Here is an 18,052-nt window from a genome sequence, read left to right on the forward strand (position 1 = left end):
AAGGCAGGCACCTTGCTGCTTCAAAGGGAACATATTAGGCAAGTGTTCAAGCTTTTGTTTCACCTTTGGTGTGGTAGATCATTGGTGCCCATTATTATCAAATATAGCTTTGATCAACAAAGCAAGTGTCTGTTGGCAAAGGATAGCACTGCACTACTGCTGAAAAATAACATCATCCTAAAAAAACAATATGAAACTTGTCCATTCACTTTCAAGGAATATACACAAGAATAGTTTATAATCAGTGAGACATTTTCATTACTAGTATACAGAATCAAATTCAATGTACATTCAATTCATTACATTTTTAACTGTCAATTGATATTCATGGCCACATTCCTTTTGGTAACGTAGGATAATGAAAATGAAATAAACTGTTATTATACATCACAAGAATGACAAGTATAAATGAAATATTGTAAACTGAATATTTAAATTAATTATAACTGGCTATTTAAATTCAAGACATAGTACAAAAAAAGGTGGAAATTTGCCAAAAGCAATAAAAAGGTCATTCAGCTAATAAAGAATAATAAAAAATAAATTAGAAAAATTAAAACCTGAAATCTTTGACAGAATATTACAAAATAGTCTACTTATTATCATTTAGTAAAACTTGGATGACCTTCTCGTGATTGTAAAAAGTCCATTACGAGGGCAAACAATGAATTTACACAGCCGAGATTGCTGCCATGTTGGCATTGGCCATAGACGGCCCTTTTACATGCAGACAGATGAAGGAATTTAAACCAACAGCAAGAAATAAATTTGTGCATGTGGTACAAACAAACAAATGTAAGAATGTACAGATGCATTACATTTCTGCATAAAATATGGGACACTTTAATAAACTTAGAAAATAATGTTAGGTACCAGTTAGAAGTTCAATTTAAATTGTATATTAAAAATTTCTTCCTTTTTATACATTCAGGATTTCATGATAAAAATGTATTACTTGGCTATTTTATATATCTTGATTTTTGAAATCTGAAATGTTTTCAAGGCAACATAAGTGTAAAAATACAAAATCAGTAAAGACTAATTTATTCCAAACATAAAAGTGACACACACATACTAAACAATCAGCAGCTCCTTTGGCGGCGGTTTTAAAGGGATTTTCCCCAAAGTGAATCGCTTAGCTTGGAATTCTTTTAATTCGTCCTCTGTCAGCTCACTTTGTGGTGTAAATAACTGGTTCAAAGGAGTAGTGGTACTAAGAGCAACTGTTGAAGGAGTGGTGCTAATCTTGCTGCCAAACACATTTGAAGATGTTCCAGACATTCCAGCAGAAGAAGCTTCTGCTAAGGCTGCAGCTGCACCAAATCCAGAGGTGGCCGATGGAAGGGCTGAAAACACAGAACTGCTTTTAAAGTTTACAGAAGAGGAACCAAACCCAGATGGCTGTACGCTGCCAAAACTCACAGGCTTTGACTTCTCTTCTGCAGGAAGAGCAAAAGAAAAAGATGCAATAGAAGGAGAAGATGAAGTGTTTCCAAATTCATGTGAAGTAGCAGAACCAAATGATGGCTGAGATGGAAATCCTGTAGAACTGCCAAACAATGGTTTAGAGAATCCTGGGTTTTGAGGTATGTTGTCAGATTTAAAATTAAAGTTGTTACTAGTAGTGTTTTCTGTTGAACTGAATAATGTGGATCCAAATCCTGTTAAAAAACAAATTCTGTATTAAAAGGTTGTACAAACATGATTTTAAAAAGTATACAGTATAAGACACTTGGTGTTTTTTTTTTTTTTTTGGTTTTGGAACACTGTATTAATCCACAAGGGGAGATATAAAAATAGGCAAAAATATTAATAGCAATACTTTAACATTGTGAAACAAAAATGTTTGACAATACCAAGCTGAGAAAAATATCTTACCAGAGACTGAAATGGTTTACTGAGTAAAGAACACGAGGAGTCAAATCCTAAAATATTAATATCATAACAGATTGCAGGTAGAGTTCTACTAAACGTACAATACTGCAAATGGCTGTGTGTGTTTGTATTTAAGAAGTATTCTTTTGTTCAATAACAGAAGGAACTCTTGACCAGAACTCCAGCGTAATTTGTGACGTGCTTCCCAAAAAGCCTTAAAAGGTGTATTGTAAAGTAAATTCCACATAAGGAACACGTGAGTTAACAGGCAGCAAGATTTCTGGCACATTGACAAAGACAGCCCTTAAAATCACACAGACAGACGGCTATTATTAGAAAGTCAAAAAAGTACGGTAACTACAAATGTCAGAATGATGGAAAGATCCTGCCTAATTTATTTCAAAATAGACTAAAGTGCCTACATGCCAAGAGGTAAATATTTAAAAAACAAGCAGCTATCCAAAACTTTACATCACTTGTATTTTGGCCATAAATAACAGATGTTCTAGTTGATTCAAACTTCATGTCATTTAGATCAATTGAAAGAAACATTAATTGGTATAGTTTTGAAAGCTCCATCTCTAAATTGATAGCAAATGATCAAAAGCTGAACACAATTTAGCAGACTAAAATTTCATACAATAACACTGTGCATTATTGGTGATATTTATATTTTAACATGGTATGCATTTTGTAGAAAACTGGAATTTTAGGCGGTGCAGTACCAGGGACTGATAGGTTATATATTTTAATTGAAATATATTTCTATAACAAACGCTCTGTCCACATTTAAAAGGATAGGCTCAGTTACTTCCTCACAATCATGGTATATATTATTTTGTCACATGAAACTGCATTCTAAACTGAAGTATATTTTACAAAGTCTAAAAAAATACCTAACATGCATTTGCATTTTATACTGGAGTTAATGGGAAGTGGGGTATCAATGTTTGATAAAGCCCTAAAACATTTCAAACAGGAGTGCAAATTATTCTTAATCACATGAGCTTATATGTTCTTCTATAGTCTCGTATGAAGTACAAATCACTGTCACTTGAGGTTACGTGGTAAGAACAGGAATTTATAGCTGATCAAAACTGTGGCTAGCAGATATTCTTCAGTGTATTGCCTTTATTTAAAAATGACTCTTAAATAAAAATCTTGTCTTTATTTTAAAAAAAAACCAAAAAAAAAACAATTGCTACATCACCTTTTAGCACTGCTTTGTTTCTTGCAGCTTTCTCAGTAAGAAAAGTAGAGGCTAACCAAGACTATCGGTAATAAACATGCACCAAAACAAAATAAATCATGCTAATCCATTTTTGTTGCTTTTAAGTCACTATTCGATAGTTTAAATATTACTCACCTCCAGATACAAGTGGTTTTGGAAATGCATCAAATCCTGATGATGAACCCTGCTGACCATGCTTAAGTTCTGCAATCTTTATATATATATATATATATATATATATATATATATATATATATATATTAAAAAAAAAAAAAAAAAGGTTAACTGGAAGTTCATTTTTTAATGTTGGGTATAATGTGTAACTGGCTAATCATTTATAAGTGAATAGTTATCTCCCTCTTAAACTAAAACACTGTTTTTCAGTATTGTGGTGACACAGTAGCTGTAACCTGACAAGAAGCAGATAACCATCTCTGGCTCAGATAAAATACACAAATTATAAGATTGGTAAATCTTTGCTAGTTTTAGTAACACTATATAAAAATGGCAGGTTGAATTATTTATGCTATTTAAGCTGCATACAAATGCCACAAACGTAATGAGCCTGCTGTGTTGTCCTATCATTCCTCAGGCTTCATCACCGCTCACTCTTACACATTTGATCATGCTGTAGCAAATGACACAATAAACATATTTAAAAACAACAGAAATAGCTGCAGCAATTAAATATGTGGATAAACAACAAATATGTGGGGAAAAAAAGATCTTCATACAGTTGCCTGTTATTTTCACAACATATCACTAACATATGTAAAGCACCCACAGATTTTTGCAGTTGCAGCACATAAAAGCTACTCTCTTGCTCTCTTTGTAACAGATGCCAAGTTATGTTACAGGTCATTTCATTAATCCCCCATTGAAAAGTGTTGCCTGATAATGACATGAGATTTAGCTGCTTACAGGCGCTCTCTTCTGACACAACGCCAGCAATCTCTTTAGCAGCAGGAAAAATCTAATTTTCCCCAATTGTATGTGGCTTTCCATTACACAGAACGATGTTTCAACTGTTTTCCCACACAAGCAGATTGAAGATTTTTTTCCTTTGGGCTGGTATTCCCTTTATTGATTTTCAAAAATTCAGTATGTTTAGGCATATACGCACTATGCTTTGTCTGCATATTTTAATATAATTTTTTGAACTTTGAGGCCTTATTTGATAGAACACTATATCGCTCGAGAGTTTGTTCAGTTCCCGCAACTCTTTGCATACAGCAGTGCTTTTGGGCTTCAGTTTTAAACACACTTCCCTTTAATTTCTACTGGTGTTCTTGAGTACATGATTCACTGTTAGGTTGAAAGAACTCTGCTGGATGCTCTTTATTATTTATGCTTTTGCGAAATTTCAAAACCTTGCCAAGAACCCCATGCAGCCTCTTCTTCTAAGAACTAAAAAGGTTTAATTCTGTGAAACTGTCAGAGTACGACACATCCTTAAAGCTTTGGAACCTGCTTGGTTGCTTTAGTCTGCACAGCTTCAAGTGCTGGTATGCCTTTCTTGTAGTGTGGGGACCACATTTGTTATATAGTTTGATTCAGCTTTGTAAGTCACCCCAGTGCCTACTGCTTCTAGTTTTGGAATTCATCTTTGGTGTGGGACTGTATTAAAATATTTCTGAAAGTCTACATAACTTATGTTATATGCTATGCTTTTGTCAACTATTGCAACTGCATTTCAAAATGAAAATCTAAAAGATTGGTTGTGCAAGACCAGATTAGATGAGAGAACCTAGACAAATATCCATGACTTGCAGGTTAATTCTGCAGGTATACTACTGTACATCAGGCAATGGCAATGAAGTGATTGTGCTGCATAGTCACCTTACAGCTGGCCCACAGTTTGAAATCCACAGATTTAAACTAATACGGAAATGTAGGCAACACAAAGGCTTTTGGCTTTAAAACTTGAAATATCTAATTCAGCATTATCATATTTCAGTTTCAATATTTTTTCGACTTTATCTAGAAACTATATACAAAACATTGCACAAATGCATGTCCATGAGATCAGGTTACCTATTCATGTATTTTTACAACAGTTAAACTTACCAGGGGTGCTCTAGTTGCTGAATTTTGAGCCTTTATCTCAAATATTCTATTTTTTTGTTGACTTAATAACTGTTGCACAGAACTGGCCTGAAAAAAAAAATTACATAAATTATATATACAGATGTCAAACAGGTACACATCATATAGCAGAACTATCTTTTAGGTTAAAGCAGTACAGACTAAGATAATGGCTAAAACAACAAAAAAATATATAATGTAAGCATTGAGGAGAAAAAGTCCCACAGACACAGAGAAAGTCTGAAGAAAAAAAAAGTATACATCAGGGGGAAATTCAAAATTCAAAAGAACAAAGCACTACACAGTGGCCTTTACAATTTAAAATGAAACAAAAAGTCAGCCCAGTATTTGCTATTGAAAGGAAGAAAAAAAAGACAGCCCCTCACAATTAAAGAAGGAGGGTAGCCAGAAAAATGAAATGGCAAACATGAAGAAAGAAAGTAGAAACTTGGGTTGTTGTTGTCACCTAGTGAGGAGAAAGCAGGTAAATATTTTCTTTGTTTGTAAGGTAAAATATAAATATGTTCATCAAACACTCTCGGTTGTATATCATGTGGTGTAACAGGACACACTGCCAACGCTGTAATTAATATCCCTACTTATTGAGCTGTGCATGATACAAAAGTAAATTGACAGATTGCTAAATGTGCTAAGAGCACAAGAAAGAACACTGGAAAAGAAGCAGAGACTCTCCAGATGCCTCAAAGCCTGTTCTTTTTTTCCCCAAATTGGGACTGAAAGAGCATTGAACAGGTTATACACCAATGGTGTGCCAGATGTTGTGAGAAACCAGGTGAGCTGGTAAAGATCAGGAACCAATAAAGAGGCCTGTTCCATCTGGTGTTTATGATCCAGGAGAGTATAAAAGGGTAGCAGGAAAAAAGAAGCAGCATTGATCCCTCTCTGGTAGCCAGGAATAAAGAATCTCCCTTCGGTAAATGGGGAGCATGAAAGAATTTTACTTTCTGCTTTTTAAAGGAACAGTCCACACAAAAATGACAAAACAGAAAAAAATTAATCTCATGTTAACATGCAGAATGGAGAGAAAGAAGACATAATTTATGCCAACACTGACCAGTGCTATGCAATGGCAAAAAATATGAACAACATTCATGGAAAAAAAAAATAAATAAAAAATAATAAGTCGTTACTCTTGTCACATAATCTACATGTGTTATCTGATCAGCTTGTTTAAAACTTGCAAAACGAATGCTTTTTGCTAAAATATTGTTAAATAGTTACTTCCACAATTATTAGCATGCAAATAAACAGGAAACCTAAAGACTCATGAGTGTGAAATTTTGAATTGAAAACAGGATTGTTGACCCGCAAATAACAAGGAAAGGCAGGTCTTCAAGTCACTGGAAAACAGACATGTGGATTTGGAGACACGAGAAACGCAAGATTTTTTTTCCCGTTTTTCATGGACATTTTTGATATTGTTTGCCATTGTACAACATTAGTCATTATCGACCTTGGTTATATAATGCCATTAACTTCCTTCTCTCCAATCTGCATGAAAACAGGAGATTAACATTTTTATTTGCTACCAACACAAGTACATGAGGTAAGTTACAAAGGAAAAACAATTTTTGGTACAGTATTCATTTAAATTTTGCTACAAAACTTATTTCTGAAGAGAGAACTGCTGCAAATTAAACATATCAGCAAGTGCATAACTAACAACATGAATGTCACTTCATTTGAGCAGAAAAAGGTCAAAGCATGTTCCATGTGCATTATGCATTATACTTGGATCTTGTATATTTATATTATACACTACACATTAAAAAATATCAAAGTAATTATTTTGAAAGATTTTTTCCAAAGCCTTGGGATATTTTTTCCTTAGTGTTCTTCCCAGGCCACCTTGCTGGATACATGGAACCAAATTTGTGTTCTTCCTTTTATATTATTTAATTTTGTTTCTGCGTGTCACTCTATGTATCTTCTCTTCTGTTCTGGCTTTGAGTATTTATTTCAGTCAAACCCCTAGAAAGTGTTTAAACAATACTGTATCTTCTACGAAGAAATGCCTTTCCCATTTTGTTTTCGTGGTCTTGTCACTTCATATTCTCTCATTACCCTCCAGCTATACAATGGAGATATCCTGAAAATATTCTGAAATAATCATCCTAAAACTGTCTTTGTGGCACCAACAATCACAATGTTATAAATACACACCATAACTGTTTAGGACTTGAAGTCTGTTACTACATAATTTAAAACCTCACTGTCACTGGACATGTGCTTATTAGTGTTACTTCTCTCCACAGTATTTAATGAAAGACAAAGTACAAGAAATATTGAGAGGAAGTGGTTTAAGACATGGAAAAAAAAAAGTGTGTCATTCTGTTTGGTAGGATATCCCACTTTTCCAGAAAAGTAACAATATGAAGCAGCTTGTTATCATCCCACCACAGTGGCAGATACCAATCAACTATCAGACCTTCAATTAATGAAACATGACACTGGTATATTATGACCATTTACACAAACAAATGTATGCTGCTTTTACAATTTATACAAATGTTATTTTTTTAAGATGTAGAAGTAAACTTAAATCAAATGCAAGTTTCTAATTGTCACAGTACAGAATTTCATTTTTTAAATAAAGGGACTCTATTCTTACATAAGCCTGCAAGTTCCCCGATGCCAGTGCAGTACAGTATTCAAAACGAAGCTCTTCTGGTGAAATATCTTGGAGTCCTGCAGGTAAAGTCATACATAACATCAATAACTAACAAGGTAGTTTTAGGCAAGCGACTGGAAAATACTAATCTTTGCATTACACTCTCCGATATAAAAGAGCAGTGCATAAATACAATCACTGACTAATTCTAAAGTACCTTAGACACTGGTAGTTACCATTCACTTCAAACAGTTTTATGCTGCACAGTTCCATAAGATTACAGATTAAGATAAGATTAATTGTACACAGAAGCTTCAAGCTTCAAGTGTAATACACTGTATTTGGTTCTGCATCTTGTGCATTCTCCGCCTTGCAAGCTGGGCTCACTTTACCTGGGCTTCACCTTCTCGTAATGCACACTACTCTAAACTGCAATGACAATGTGAAAGTGCTCTAGGATGAACAGCTATAAGACGCCTGGAGGTAAATTTGGGGTGTCTTAATGTACTAAACTAACTGTTATGAGATACAGGTCTGTAATGTAAATACTCAGGAACTAGACCAATTACTTTGATCTAATATACTAAAAATCTTCACAAGTCTCCTTTGTTGAGAGTAAATTCCAGTGGTCTCTGATCTAAAAACATTTACCACTATAAGAAAAAATATTGATTCCAAATTAAAGGAGTTACCAACTTTCACAGAGCTGAATTATCCTCAAACACGGTATAGCAAGGTGTTAAGCTCTAATAGTGATAATTACACAAATTTAGAAGCACTCTTTGAAACACAAAAACAGTCATAATTATTGTAAAACATTAATCAAGAAAAAAATAGTTTACCTGTTAGACAAGGTGAATCTTTAGCAACTGAGTAACAAGAGAAAAGCCACTGCCCTGACTGCTCCCAGCTCTCCATGTCCTTTTGAATCATCCTCCTGAAAAGAAAAAATGAACTCACCAAATTTAAATTTAATATTACATGTACAAAAAATGTAAACAGACCAAATCACTTAGAGGATAGCTGAAATCACTCATATTAGGCAGCCAATAAGTAAAACAGGCAGGTTTAAACGTTCCTACTGTGATTTTGATTAGTAGTGCAATAAACAGGTCAAAAGGTACCAAATTACCCAACATTATATAGAAAAATAGACAGCAATTTCTGCAAAACTACAAGAGCATTTCTACATGCATCTGTTTAATAATGTTATCAGTAGTATGCATTAAGATTCATGGAATAGCAGGCTGATTCAAGGAATGACTTGGTGGTTACCCTGTGATATAAAGAAAGGGAAAATTAGTCAGATCTTGCAAGCTCTATATTGATTCTGCACAGACCTGATTTCCAGGCAGTATTCCATATCATTCATCTTATCTGAAATATGTTTTAATACATTTCATTGTGAACACTGTTTCTTGGTACAATTCAGGTCAAATAAGTTTTTTTTTTCTCCTTTTTCCTAACACACAAAATCTTTTTCTGGCATATTATTAGACTAATTTTGAGCATCATAAAGTCATTCCCATTTTTCCATTAAAAATCTCGAAGAGTGGGGCCCACACCAGATCTCTTTCAATGGACAAAATAGCAGTTGGGAGACCTGGGGACCTGGGTTCGCTTCCCGGGTCCTCCCTGCGTGGAGTTTGCATGTTCTCCCTGTGTCTGCGTGGGTTTCCTCCGGGCGCTCCAGTTTCCTCCCACAATCCAAAGACATGCAGGTTAGGTGGATTGGTGATTCTAAATTGGCCCTAGTGTGTGTTTGGTGTGTTTGTGTGTGTCCTGCGGTGGGTTGGCACCCTGCCCGGGATTGGTTCCTGCCTTGTGCCCTGTGTTGGCTGGGATTGGCTCCAGCAGACCCCCGTGACCCTGTGTTCGGATTCAGCGGGTTGGAAAATGGATGGATGGATGGATGACTTACAAGTCAGATTACACTTTTATTTCTAAAGGACACTTGCTTAAAATGTGTACTGACATCTGTGCCAGAGTCAGTTTCTCAGTAACAGTGAAACACTGGCACCTAATGGCAACAGTGTGCAATTTCAAATTTTTAAAAAGCGAACAAAAATCTGTACAATAATAATAATTATTCTTTACATTTTTATAGCACTTTTCTCAATACAACAATAATGGAGTATTGAAAAGTTTTGCACGACAGTAGGAGGCTATGTGGGAAATATATATATATATATATATAAAAAAAAAACATTAAATAGAATTTCAAATGAATTTATTATGGACAAAAACACCTCAATCTTAATACAATATTTAGTCAGTTCATGGGCTATATTTTAGTTCTACCCATTAGCCCAGAAATAATTTATCATATAGGGCCTTGTAAACCTCACATATATCAAGTTTCAGTCCAATTATAGTGTATTGCTTTGATTAAACAGTTTTGCAAATTAACTTATATGGACTATGTGACATACAGGCACATATTAAATAAACTTAATTTTGGAGATGCAGAAAATGATTGAATGCACAGTTTATTAAATATATGTAAATAAAGATTTTGGTCAATAGATGTTAATCAGTATAGAACATGCACTAAATTAAGCAGTTACAGGGTAGTACATGTTTGGAAATCTGGATTGATATTGAAATCTGTGATGCACAGATACTTTTTTCTTTGAAATCAATTTTGACTGATGTCAAACAAATAGTATAGTAACAAAAAAAGAAGACATTTTCATATTAAAATTTTGAAAAAAAAAAACACCTCCCAAAATCCATTAAAATCCACCCCACTCCGGAGCTATTTAAGAAAGTACATACTAATTTAGGACTGATGGTACACATGGTCACTGACAGGGCTCAGAGGCCCACACAGCTGGCTGAGGAAAGAAATCTAAGATAAGTGTCAGATTCAAATCAAGGGTTTGCAGTCAGTCATGACTTGATTAGGGAGATATTAAATGAGGAAAATACTAACACTACCCAGTTAAAACACGCAGCTGACAATTCTAATAATGCTAGATTGTAAAAAGAGGACTTCCAGACCTAGAAAGAGACTGATACAGGATTGTTCCATTGGGAGACTATTAGAATTCTGGCCGCTATTGTAGTCAATGAAGTAATGCACGGATTGTGAAGAGAAAGAGAAGTGAAATCTAACAAAAGCAGAGTGGAAAAAGAGCAAGTAATTGAGATAGATAAGATGGAGAAGAGGGCCTTAGCAATTGAAGCCCAAAGAATAGCAACAGTGGGACATTCCCAGAATTCACAGATTCTTAATATTTAAACTTCTGAATTATGAGATAACAAAGCTAATTATGCGTGTAACAATGGAACTGAAATGTAGGCACAGCTCCAACAGCCTGCACTCAAACCCTATCCAAGACATTGTCTGTGTGGGGTCGGCATATTTTGCATTTAATTCTGTGTATTCTTTTGCTCTATAATGGAAAATCTAAAACAGCACAGTGTGAATTACTGTGGGTATGTGGGCAAGTGTGCTTCAAATGGACTAATGCCCTGTTATAGATTTGGTCCTGTCTTGTAACCATTGCTATTAGGATAGGCCCCGGCACTGTAATATAGAAAGGAAGTAAGGAGGTTGGGAGCATGCGCTGATATCACGTTGCCACACACACCACAAAACAAACCACATGGAATGGGAGATATAATATATAAATGCCTAACGAGCCCAAATAAGGGCAAAACGTGTCGCGTACTTTTTGCATTATTTGACAGTAAAACTATATAACATTCTATGATCTGCTTCTCACGACTGAGAGGGCGTGGCAGACGTTTACCGACTTGCAGACCAACCACATGCGTTACCTGGTAGGTAATCAGCCAAACAATCAGATTGTATTTCAGACTACGAATGCTATGAATGTAATTACTCCGATCTCCAGGCTGTCAAATAAATAAACCACACACCGTGGCGCAGTGTAAAGGGGCTTCACCTCTGACACTGACGTCTGAGGTTCGATCCCCGCGAAGGGTGCAGTGGAGTGTGTACACCTGATAAGCCCAAATAAGGCGAAACACGTGTCTTGTACTCTTTGCATTATTTGACAGTAAACTATGTAACATTCTATGATCTGCTTTTCGTGACTGAGAGGGCGTGGCGGACGTTTGCCGACTTGCAGACCAACCACATGCGTTACCTGGTAGGTAACCACCCATACAATCAGATCGTGTTTCAGACTATGAATGTATATGTATCTATCTATATCTATATTACATAAAAAATTTTGGGTTGAGACGGGATCATTTCAGGGAGACACTTTGAAGTCCCGTAAGACTACTTGCACGTCATGCCCTACTTACAATTTCTCAGAGACACTTTAACATTCCGGGAGACAAGGAAGTAAGACAAAAGGACAGCTGCTGTACAGGCTTTTAAATGATCGTCACGCAGCGCGACATACAGATCCCGCAGCTCGGTAGCAGCAGCTGCAAGCTAACAGCTGATTCGTCCGCATCTCCTTAGCATGCGTTCAGGCAGCCATACACAATGCGAGTGGCAGATACACACACACAGTGGCTGGAGTGCCAACCCTGCCACCAACCCCCAAGTTTTCCCTGCAAGTTGGAGGACTTGCTTGCGGGGCCAAATGCACGTTAACATCATACACTGGACGAAGCAATTGTAGGTTAATTGCCTTGCTCAAGGACCCAAAGGAGTAGAGTCACTTCTGGCATTTACGGGATTTGAACCGCCAAGGTACAGATCCCTGGCCTCAAAGCCACCACTCCACCCATCAAAGGAAGTAATTAGGAATGATAATGGATGATTATTAATGCAGAGCTTTGAAAGTTTTGCCATACTTACAGAAGTGTCTCGGTTTCATCTTCCTGATCATCAACATTACATTCTTGTTGGGAGTTCAAATGTGAGAATTTGTTTTGGTTGGTGAAATTGAATCTGGATGATCCAGTGTCAGAAAATCCAGAAAAACTATCAAAACCTTCTCCTCCTCCTCCTCCTCCTCCATGCCTCCTCTGATTTCTTTCACGGGCACCACGTCCATCATTCTCATCATCTCTTCCCCAGCCAGTCTGCCTAGAGAACGTAGGAGACTCATTATAGGAATGAGACTTATGTGAAGGATTAACCCACACTTTGTTGCCAAACCCTGTTAAAAGACAGAAAAAGGGATTGAATTCAAATAATAAAAATAATGTTAAGGTCTCAAATTAGCAAAAACATTGGTGTAAAAAAAATAAATGAAATGAATGAATGACAGTTTATGTTTAAAACTTATGAAAAGTTTTAAAGATTAAGAAATTGCAACATTTGTCTTTCAGTTAGAAGTGTAAGGCACTGTATGTGCATTAAGACTTTTGACAAATTCTGGTTTTACTGAAACAAATTCAACATTCAGACTGTGCTCTCCGTGATATTTTTTGCAACTTGAAACAGCTTTTTTAAGTGACATTATGTTAGAAAAAAATCTTTAAAATAAGAAATAATGTTGTCTGCGTTGTACGTATTCAGACCCCATACTTCAGTATTTTATAGGTCCACTTTTTGCAGTAAATCCAGCTTTACATCTTTTGACAGACTGCATGTACAAGCTCTGCATACTGCTTACGAGTGATTTACGCCCAGTCCTGTAGGCTGAAAGCTTCACATTGTTCAGTTTAGTCAGGTGGCACTGGTGCACCACCATTTTCAAATAATGTCACATATTTTCAAAAAAAAAAAAAAAAAGCTGAGATGACAACTATGAATGGGCCAATGTAGGACATTCACCGAGCCTCTCCAAGGTTACTTTTGCCTTGTGTTTAGATTATTATCCTGATGAACTATGGACTTTCACCCAGCAGTCTTGAACAGATTCTCTTTCAGTATTTGTTTTCATTTACACCATCCATTTTTCCTTTTGTTTCAAACAAATAACCAGTCCGTGCAGGGAAAAACCAGGCCAAATGCATAATGCTACCACCAATATATATCACTGCAAGAATATAACTGGCTCACTCGCATGCTTTTTGCCGAACACTAAATGTGCTTTCACTTTGTTTTGAGTAATAACTTTGTTGATGCTACCCTCCCATATAGGCTAATGTTGCACCGAGCTCTTCATACAGCTGACTGGAGCTCCTTTACTTCAATCTCAGTTACTGACCTCTGCAGCTCCTTCAAAGCGATTGTTAGTCTCTCTCTGACTTCTCTCAAAAATCTTCTTTTTTTTTTTTGTTTGCACACAGGTTTTTCATGGTCCATCTTTTACAAAGAGCATCTGGGTAGTTTGAAGTAGTTTTCATTTCCTGATGATTGAACCAACAGTGTCTACTGGGCCATCCAACCACTTGGATATTGCTTTGTACCCTTCACCTCATTTAGCCATCTTTTTATTCTTCATTTTCACAACTACAGTATCCTCGAGGTTCATAATGGAAATGTGGTAGTTATTTAAATGATTTACTGGAGGTCAATTGTAAAGCAACAGTGTCCACTTTTAGGTGTTGTTGTTCACCTTAAAAGATTTCAGTACACAAGGACTACATATTTCCTTTTTTCTTTTCTTAAAAGTTTTTAATAATACACAGTATTACATTAAAAAAATAATTTTGAGTTTCAGATAGGAAATTGGGCCAGGCATTGTATTTGGTAGGACCTAAGCTGGAATTTTGAACTGGACTCATTGCTTTAAAGATAATCCAAAAAATGACTAGTTATTTCTGTATACAGTTATTAGAAACAAGGCCATATGTTTCACATTCTCCATAAACAATCAATATGAGAATGTCTTGACAATTATTAAGAAAAGTACAAAACACTGGGGAAGTATTCAGGTTTTGTAACTATACAGGTAAATTAGCTCCATGTACTGTAAATGAGGCCTTTCAAATGGCAGGGTTCTGCATTGTGCCATACCCTATGGACTCTAGTAGCAATGCACTACTAACAGGTCTGCCAAAAAAGTTTTCTATCGATTACAGCTGATTTAGAATGCAGCTGGAGGAGTCCTAACTAAAATGAAGAAATCTGCCCACGTTGCACTGGTATTGGTGTCTTTACACTGGCTGTCTGTGTCAGTCAGGGTCCATATTAAAATACTGCTAATTGTTTATAAGGCTTTGAATAATCATGCACCTTTATTCGTTTTAGAGTGTTTGTCCCAGTACAATGTCAATCATAACTTCACATTCTCAAAAAGAAGTAGGGAGATGCTTCAAAAAATTTGGAATAATCTATCTATAGGGATAAAAACTGTACTGTACCAGCATGATGTGTTGAAATCAAATCTTACTTCTTAAATTTGCCTTTCTGTTAAATTTGTGACCATCATATCATTTGTCTTTTGTTGTGACTTATTTGTTTCTGGTGATGGCCCCATGCCATCACTTTCTGGACAAAACTCTATGAGGCTGGTGCTAGGATGACGATCACTGTCATGATGACATCTGCACAGGTTGACTCTTTTAATTCTTTTTTGTATCTTAGACATACAATGTAATGCCTCACAGGTTCTGGTGGGTTTCTGCTCAAGGAACCCCAGAGGTTTTTTTCTCCACTGCATGTTGATTTTTTTTTTTTTTTTTTTTTAAATTCTACACTCTGATCATCTGACCTTTTATCGTTTTTTGTTTATTTCCACTTAATACCACTTATAATCCCCCTTGGATGATGCTTTGTATTGGAAGGCGCTATATAAATTAATGTTCTTGCTGTTAACGGATACCTACTCAATAACTTTATACCTCAAACTGTTTACCTCCACCCCAGGATACCTCAGGAAGTGATTCGGTAAGATCTGATGCCGTACCACTTGACCGCTTAGCAGTTTTTACTTGTGGGCAGTAAATCCATAAGATCATCTGCTTGACCTGTGACAAAGAGTCCGTTATGGAAACACCGGCAGAACCAATCAGTTTATACTACCTCTTCTGCATCTCAGTAACTTCTAATGTATGGCTATTAGTTGTTGTATGATAACCCTGAATAACTGAATTGCTATTGACCCTTCTGTAACTTAACTCCTCAGCTGTAATACATCACTGAAAGGTTAAGAACTTCTGTAATAATACAAAATAATACAACCGTGTCCATCGTAAAAGCAGTGGTGAAAACTGTCCCTTTAATGCTTGAGAAGCACTTAACATTGCTAATTCTTTCTACCCATCTGGGGACAGATACAGTTGTATTTAAAATTTTCTAAAGTGCGCATCAATTTCAGGATCTCCGGAAAGGCGGAAAGTGATTCAGAGGCAAAAACAGCTGATCACAGAACAGAGTGCTCAATAAACTTTTCGGGATAGTTCATTAGAACTCATCGAAACATTATAAAATCCTTACTTAGGGAGCCTGATATTTACTATACTTCAACAGCAAAATGTGCGTCAGTCTTAATGAAAGAATTATAAATTAGACAGCCACTTACAAAAAAACGTAATACTTGTCTATTTATGAGATGGTACCGTTTTCAAGTTTTTTTTAACTTTCTTTTCAACTATAGCAGGCTCCTACTTTCTCACGATACAAGAGTGTTCAAGTACCTCCGCCTCCACGATTCGAACGTTGATATCCCCCTCCGCCTCCGCCGCCGAATCCTCCTCCTCCTCGCGGATGTTCATTCCAACACTTTTCCCCAAACCGACACCTTCCTTGCAAAAAAAAGTTGCACACCACCATTTTTAAGCTCAGCAAAACTCAACTACTAAGTCTGTGTCCTGATAATGACAACCCACCGGAATTACATGCAGCCTATTGGTCAATGCAGGACTAAAGAACTACTTCCCGTGCTTTCGTCATGAGAACGTATCAAAATAAAAGCCTGGTACGCTACAGTAAATAAGTGTACAGCACGCTGCTACCGGCCGACAGAACGGGGCAGGCAGTAGTGAGTGTTTGGTGTCAAAACAAAGGTAAGAAACACGTTTACAATTAAAGCGTGTTGAATACTACACATACACTGATGTCTGCATTGTAGATTAAACTTCCTGAGAAAATTGAAGTCAAACTCAGTTCAGTTTATTTTTGTATTGCGCTTTCCAATGAGAGTAGGCTTAGGATTCTTTAACTAATTAATGCAATGACAAAGTAATTAAAGCATACATTATTTACATTAACACAATCATTATGTTAAACACAATATAAAACATCATACTTCGATCTGATTACCGCAAAATAATTATCGTTACCACACCTATAAAATGTGAAGCCCTGCACACGCACACATATATATAATTTTCTCCCACGAAATAGTACTGCCGCTAGATTGGCTTTTTATGTTCTGTTTACCCTTTACTGTTATTTCCGAGACGACTCTTCCCCCGCTCGTCGAACACACACAGAGTCGTTCACGAGTTTACCCGTCTGCTGCTGCAAGTGACGGAGGCAGCAGGGAAGATCAGATTGAAAGAGATTTTTGTGTTTTAATAATGGTAGTTCTTTAGAAATGGCCAGTGACAACATGTTAGATTCTAGTTGTAGTGACAGTGAATCATACGAAGGTGATGATTTTGCACAAAAGGTAAACTTCGACTCCACTTCAGTTTGAAAGAGCCTGGTGTGACAAGAGCGCTGGACAACTTTCAAAGCGGCGGTTCATTGATTTACAAGGCAGCAAGGCAGACGTGAGAGATTCAGATAATCCTATACAGAATTTCAATTTATTCATAAGTGACGGCATGTTAGATGCACATTAAATTCAGAAAGTATTCAGACCCCTTCATTTTTTGCATGTTTTGCTCTGTTCCAGCCTTAAAATCATTTTCGTTTTTTTCCCACATCAAGCAACACTTATTACCCAAGAATGATAAAGTGAAAACAGATTTTTAGAAATGTGCAGATATATTCAAAATAAAAAACAAAATATTACATTGACACAGGTATTCAGACCATTTGCTTAATACTTAGTTAAAGCACCTTTGGCAGTGATTACAGTTTGGAGTTTTCCTGGGTATAACTTGACAAGCTTAGCACACTTGGACTTGGGGATTTTCTGCCATCTTTCTCTGCAGATCTTCTCAAGGTCTGTTTTCAGGTCTTTCTAGAGATGTTCGACTGAATTCAAGTTTGGGCTCTGGCTGGGCAACTCAAGGATATTCCCAGAGGTGTTCCTAAGCTGATCCTGTGTCATCTGTACTTTGTACTTGGAGTCTTCGTCTGCTTGGGTGGTGAACCATTGATCTAGTCTAAGGTCTGGAGCAGGTTTTCATTAAGAATATCTTTGTACTTTGTTCTGTTCCACTTTCACTCAAATCTGTCTGAATTCCCAATCCTTGACACCAAAAAACAACCCCACAGTATGATGCTACCACAC

At 36.3% G+C, this 18,052-nt stretch overlaps 1 protein-coding gene across 1 annotated transcript; it reads right to left on the reverse strand.

Moving 5' to 3' along the window:
* Positions 1 to 304: 304 nt before the first annotated feature.
* nup42 (nucleoporin 42) lies at positions 305 to 16,471 on the reverse strand. The gene is made up of 7 exons (XM_028818287.2): positions 16,284 to 16,471; positions 12,610 to 12,913; positions 8,666 to 8,760; positions 7,824 to 7,900; positions 5,174 to 5,260; positions 3,242 to 3,317; positions 305 to 1,661 (listed from the first exon to the last, which is right to left on the reverse strand). Exons 1-7 carry the CDS (start codon positions 16,417 to 16,419, stop codon positions 1,075 to 1,077), a joined length of 1,362 nt encoding a protein of 453 aa, XP_028674120.1. The 5' UTR covers positions 16,420 to 16,471; the 3' UTR covers positions 305 to 1,074.
* Between the last annotated feature and the right edge of the window lie 1,581 nt (positions 16,472 to 18,052).

Source organism: Erpetoichthys calabaricus, chromosome 13, assembly GCF_900747795.2.
Source record: "Erpetoichthys calabaricus chromosome 13, fErpCal1.3, whole genome shotgun sequence".
Classification (NCBI taxonomy): Eukaryota; Metazoa; Chordata; class Cladistia; order Polypteriformes; family Polypteridae; genus Erpetoichthys; species Erpetoichthys calabaricus.

Coding starts and splice junctions, on each gene's coding strand:
- nup42 (XM_028818287.2), bottom strand. CDS start 16,419: ATGGTGGTGTGCAACTTTTTTTTGCAAGGAAGGTGTCGGTTTGGGGAA. Junction 5,261..7,823: donor CGGGGAACTTGCAGGCTTAT/GTAAGAATAGAG, acceptor TTTTTTTTTCAG/GCCAGTTCTGTGCAACAGTT. Junction 1,662..3,241: donor AAAACCACTTGTATCTGGAG/GTGAGTAATATT, acceptor GTTTTTTAACAG/GATTTGGATCCACATTATTC.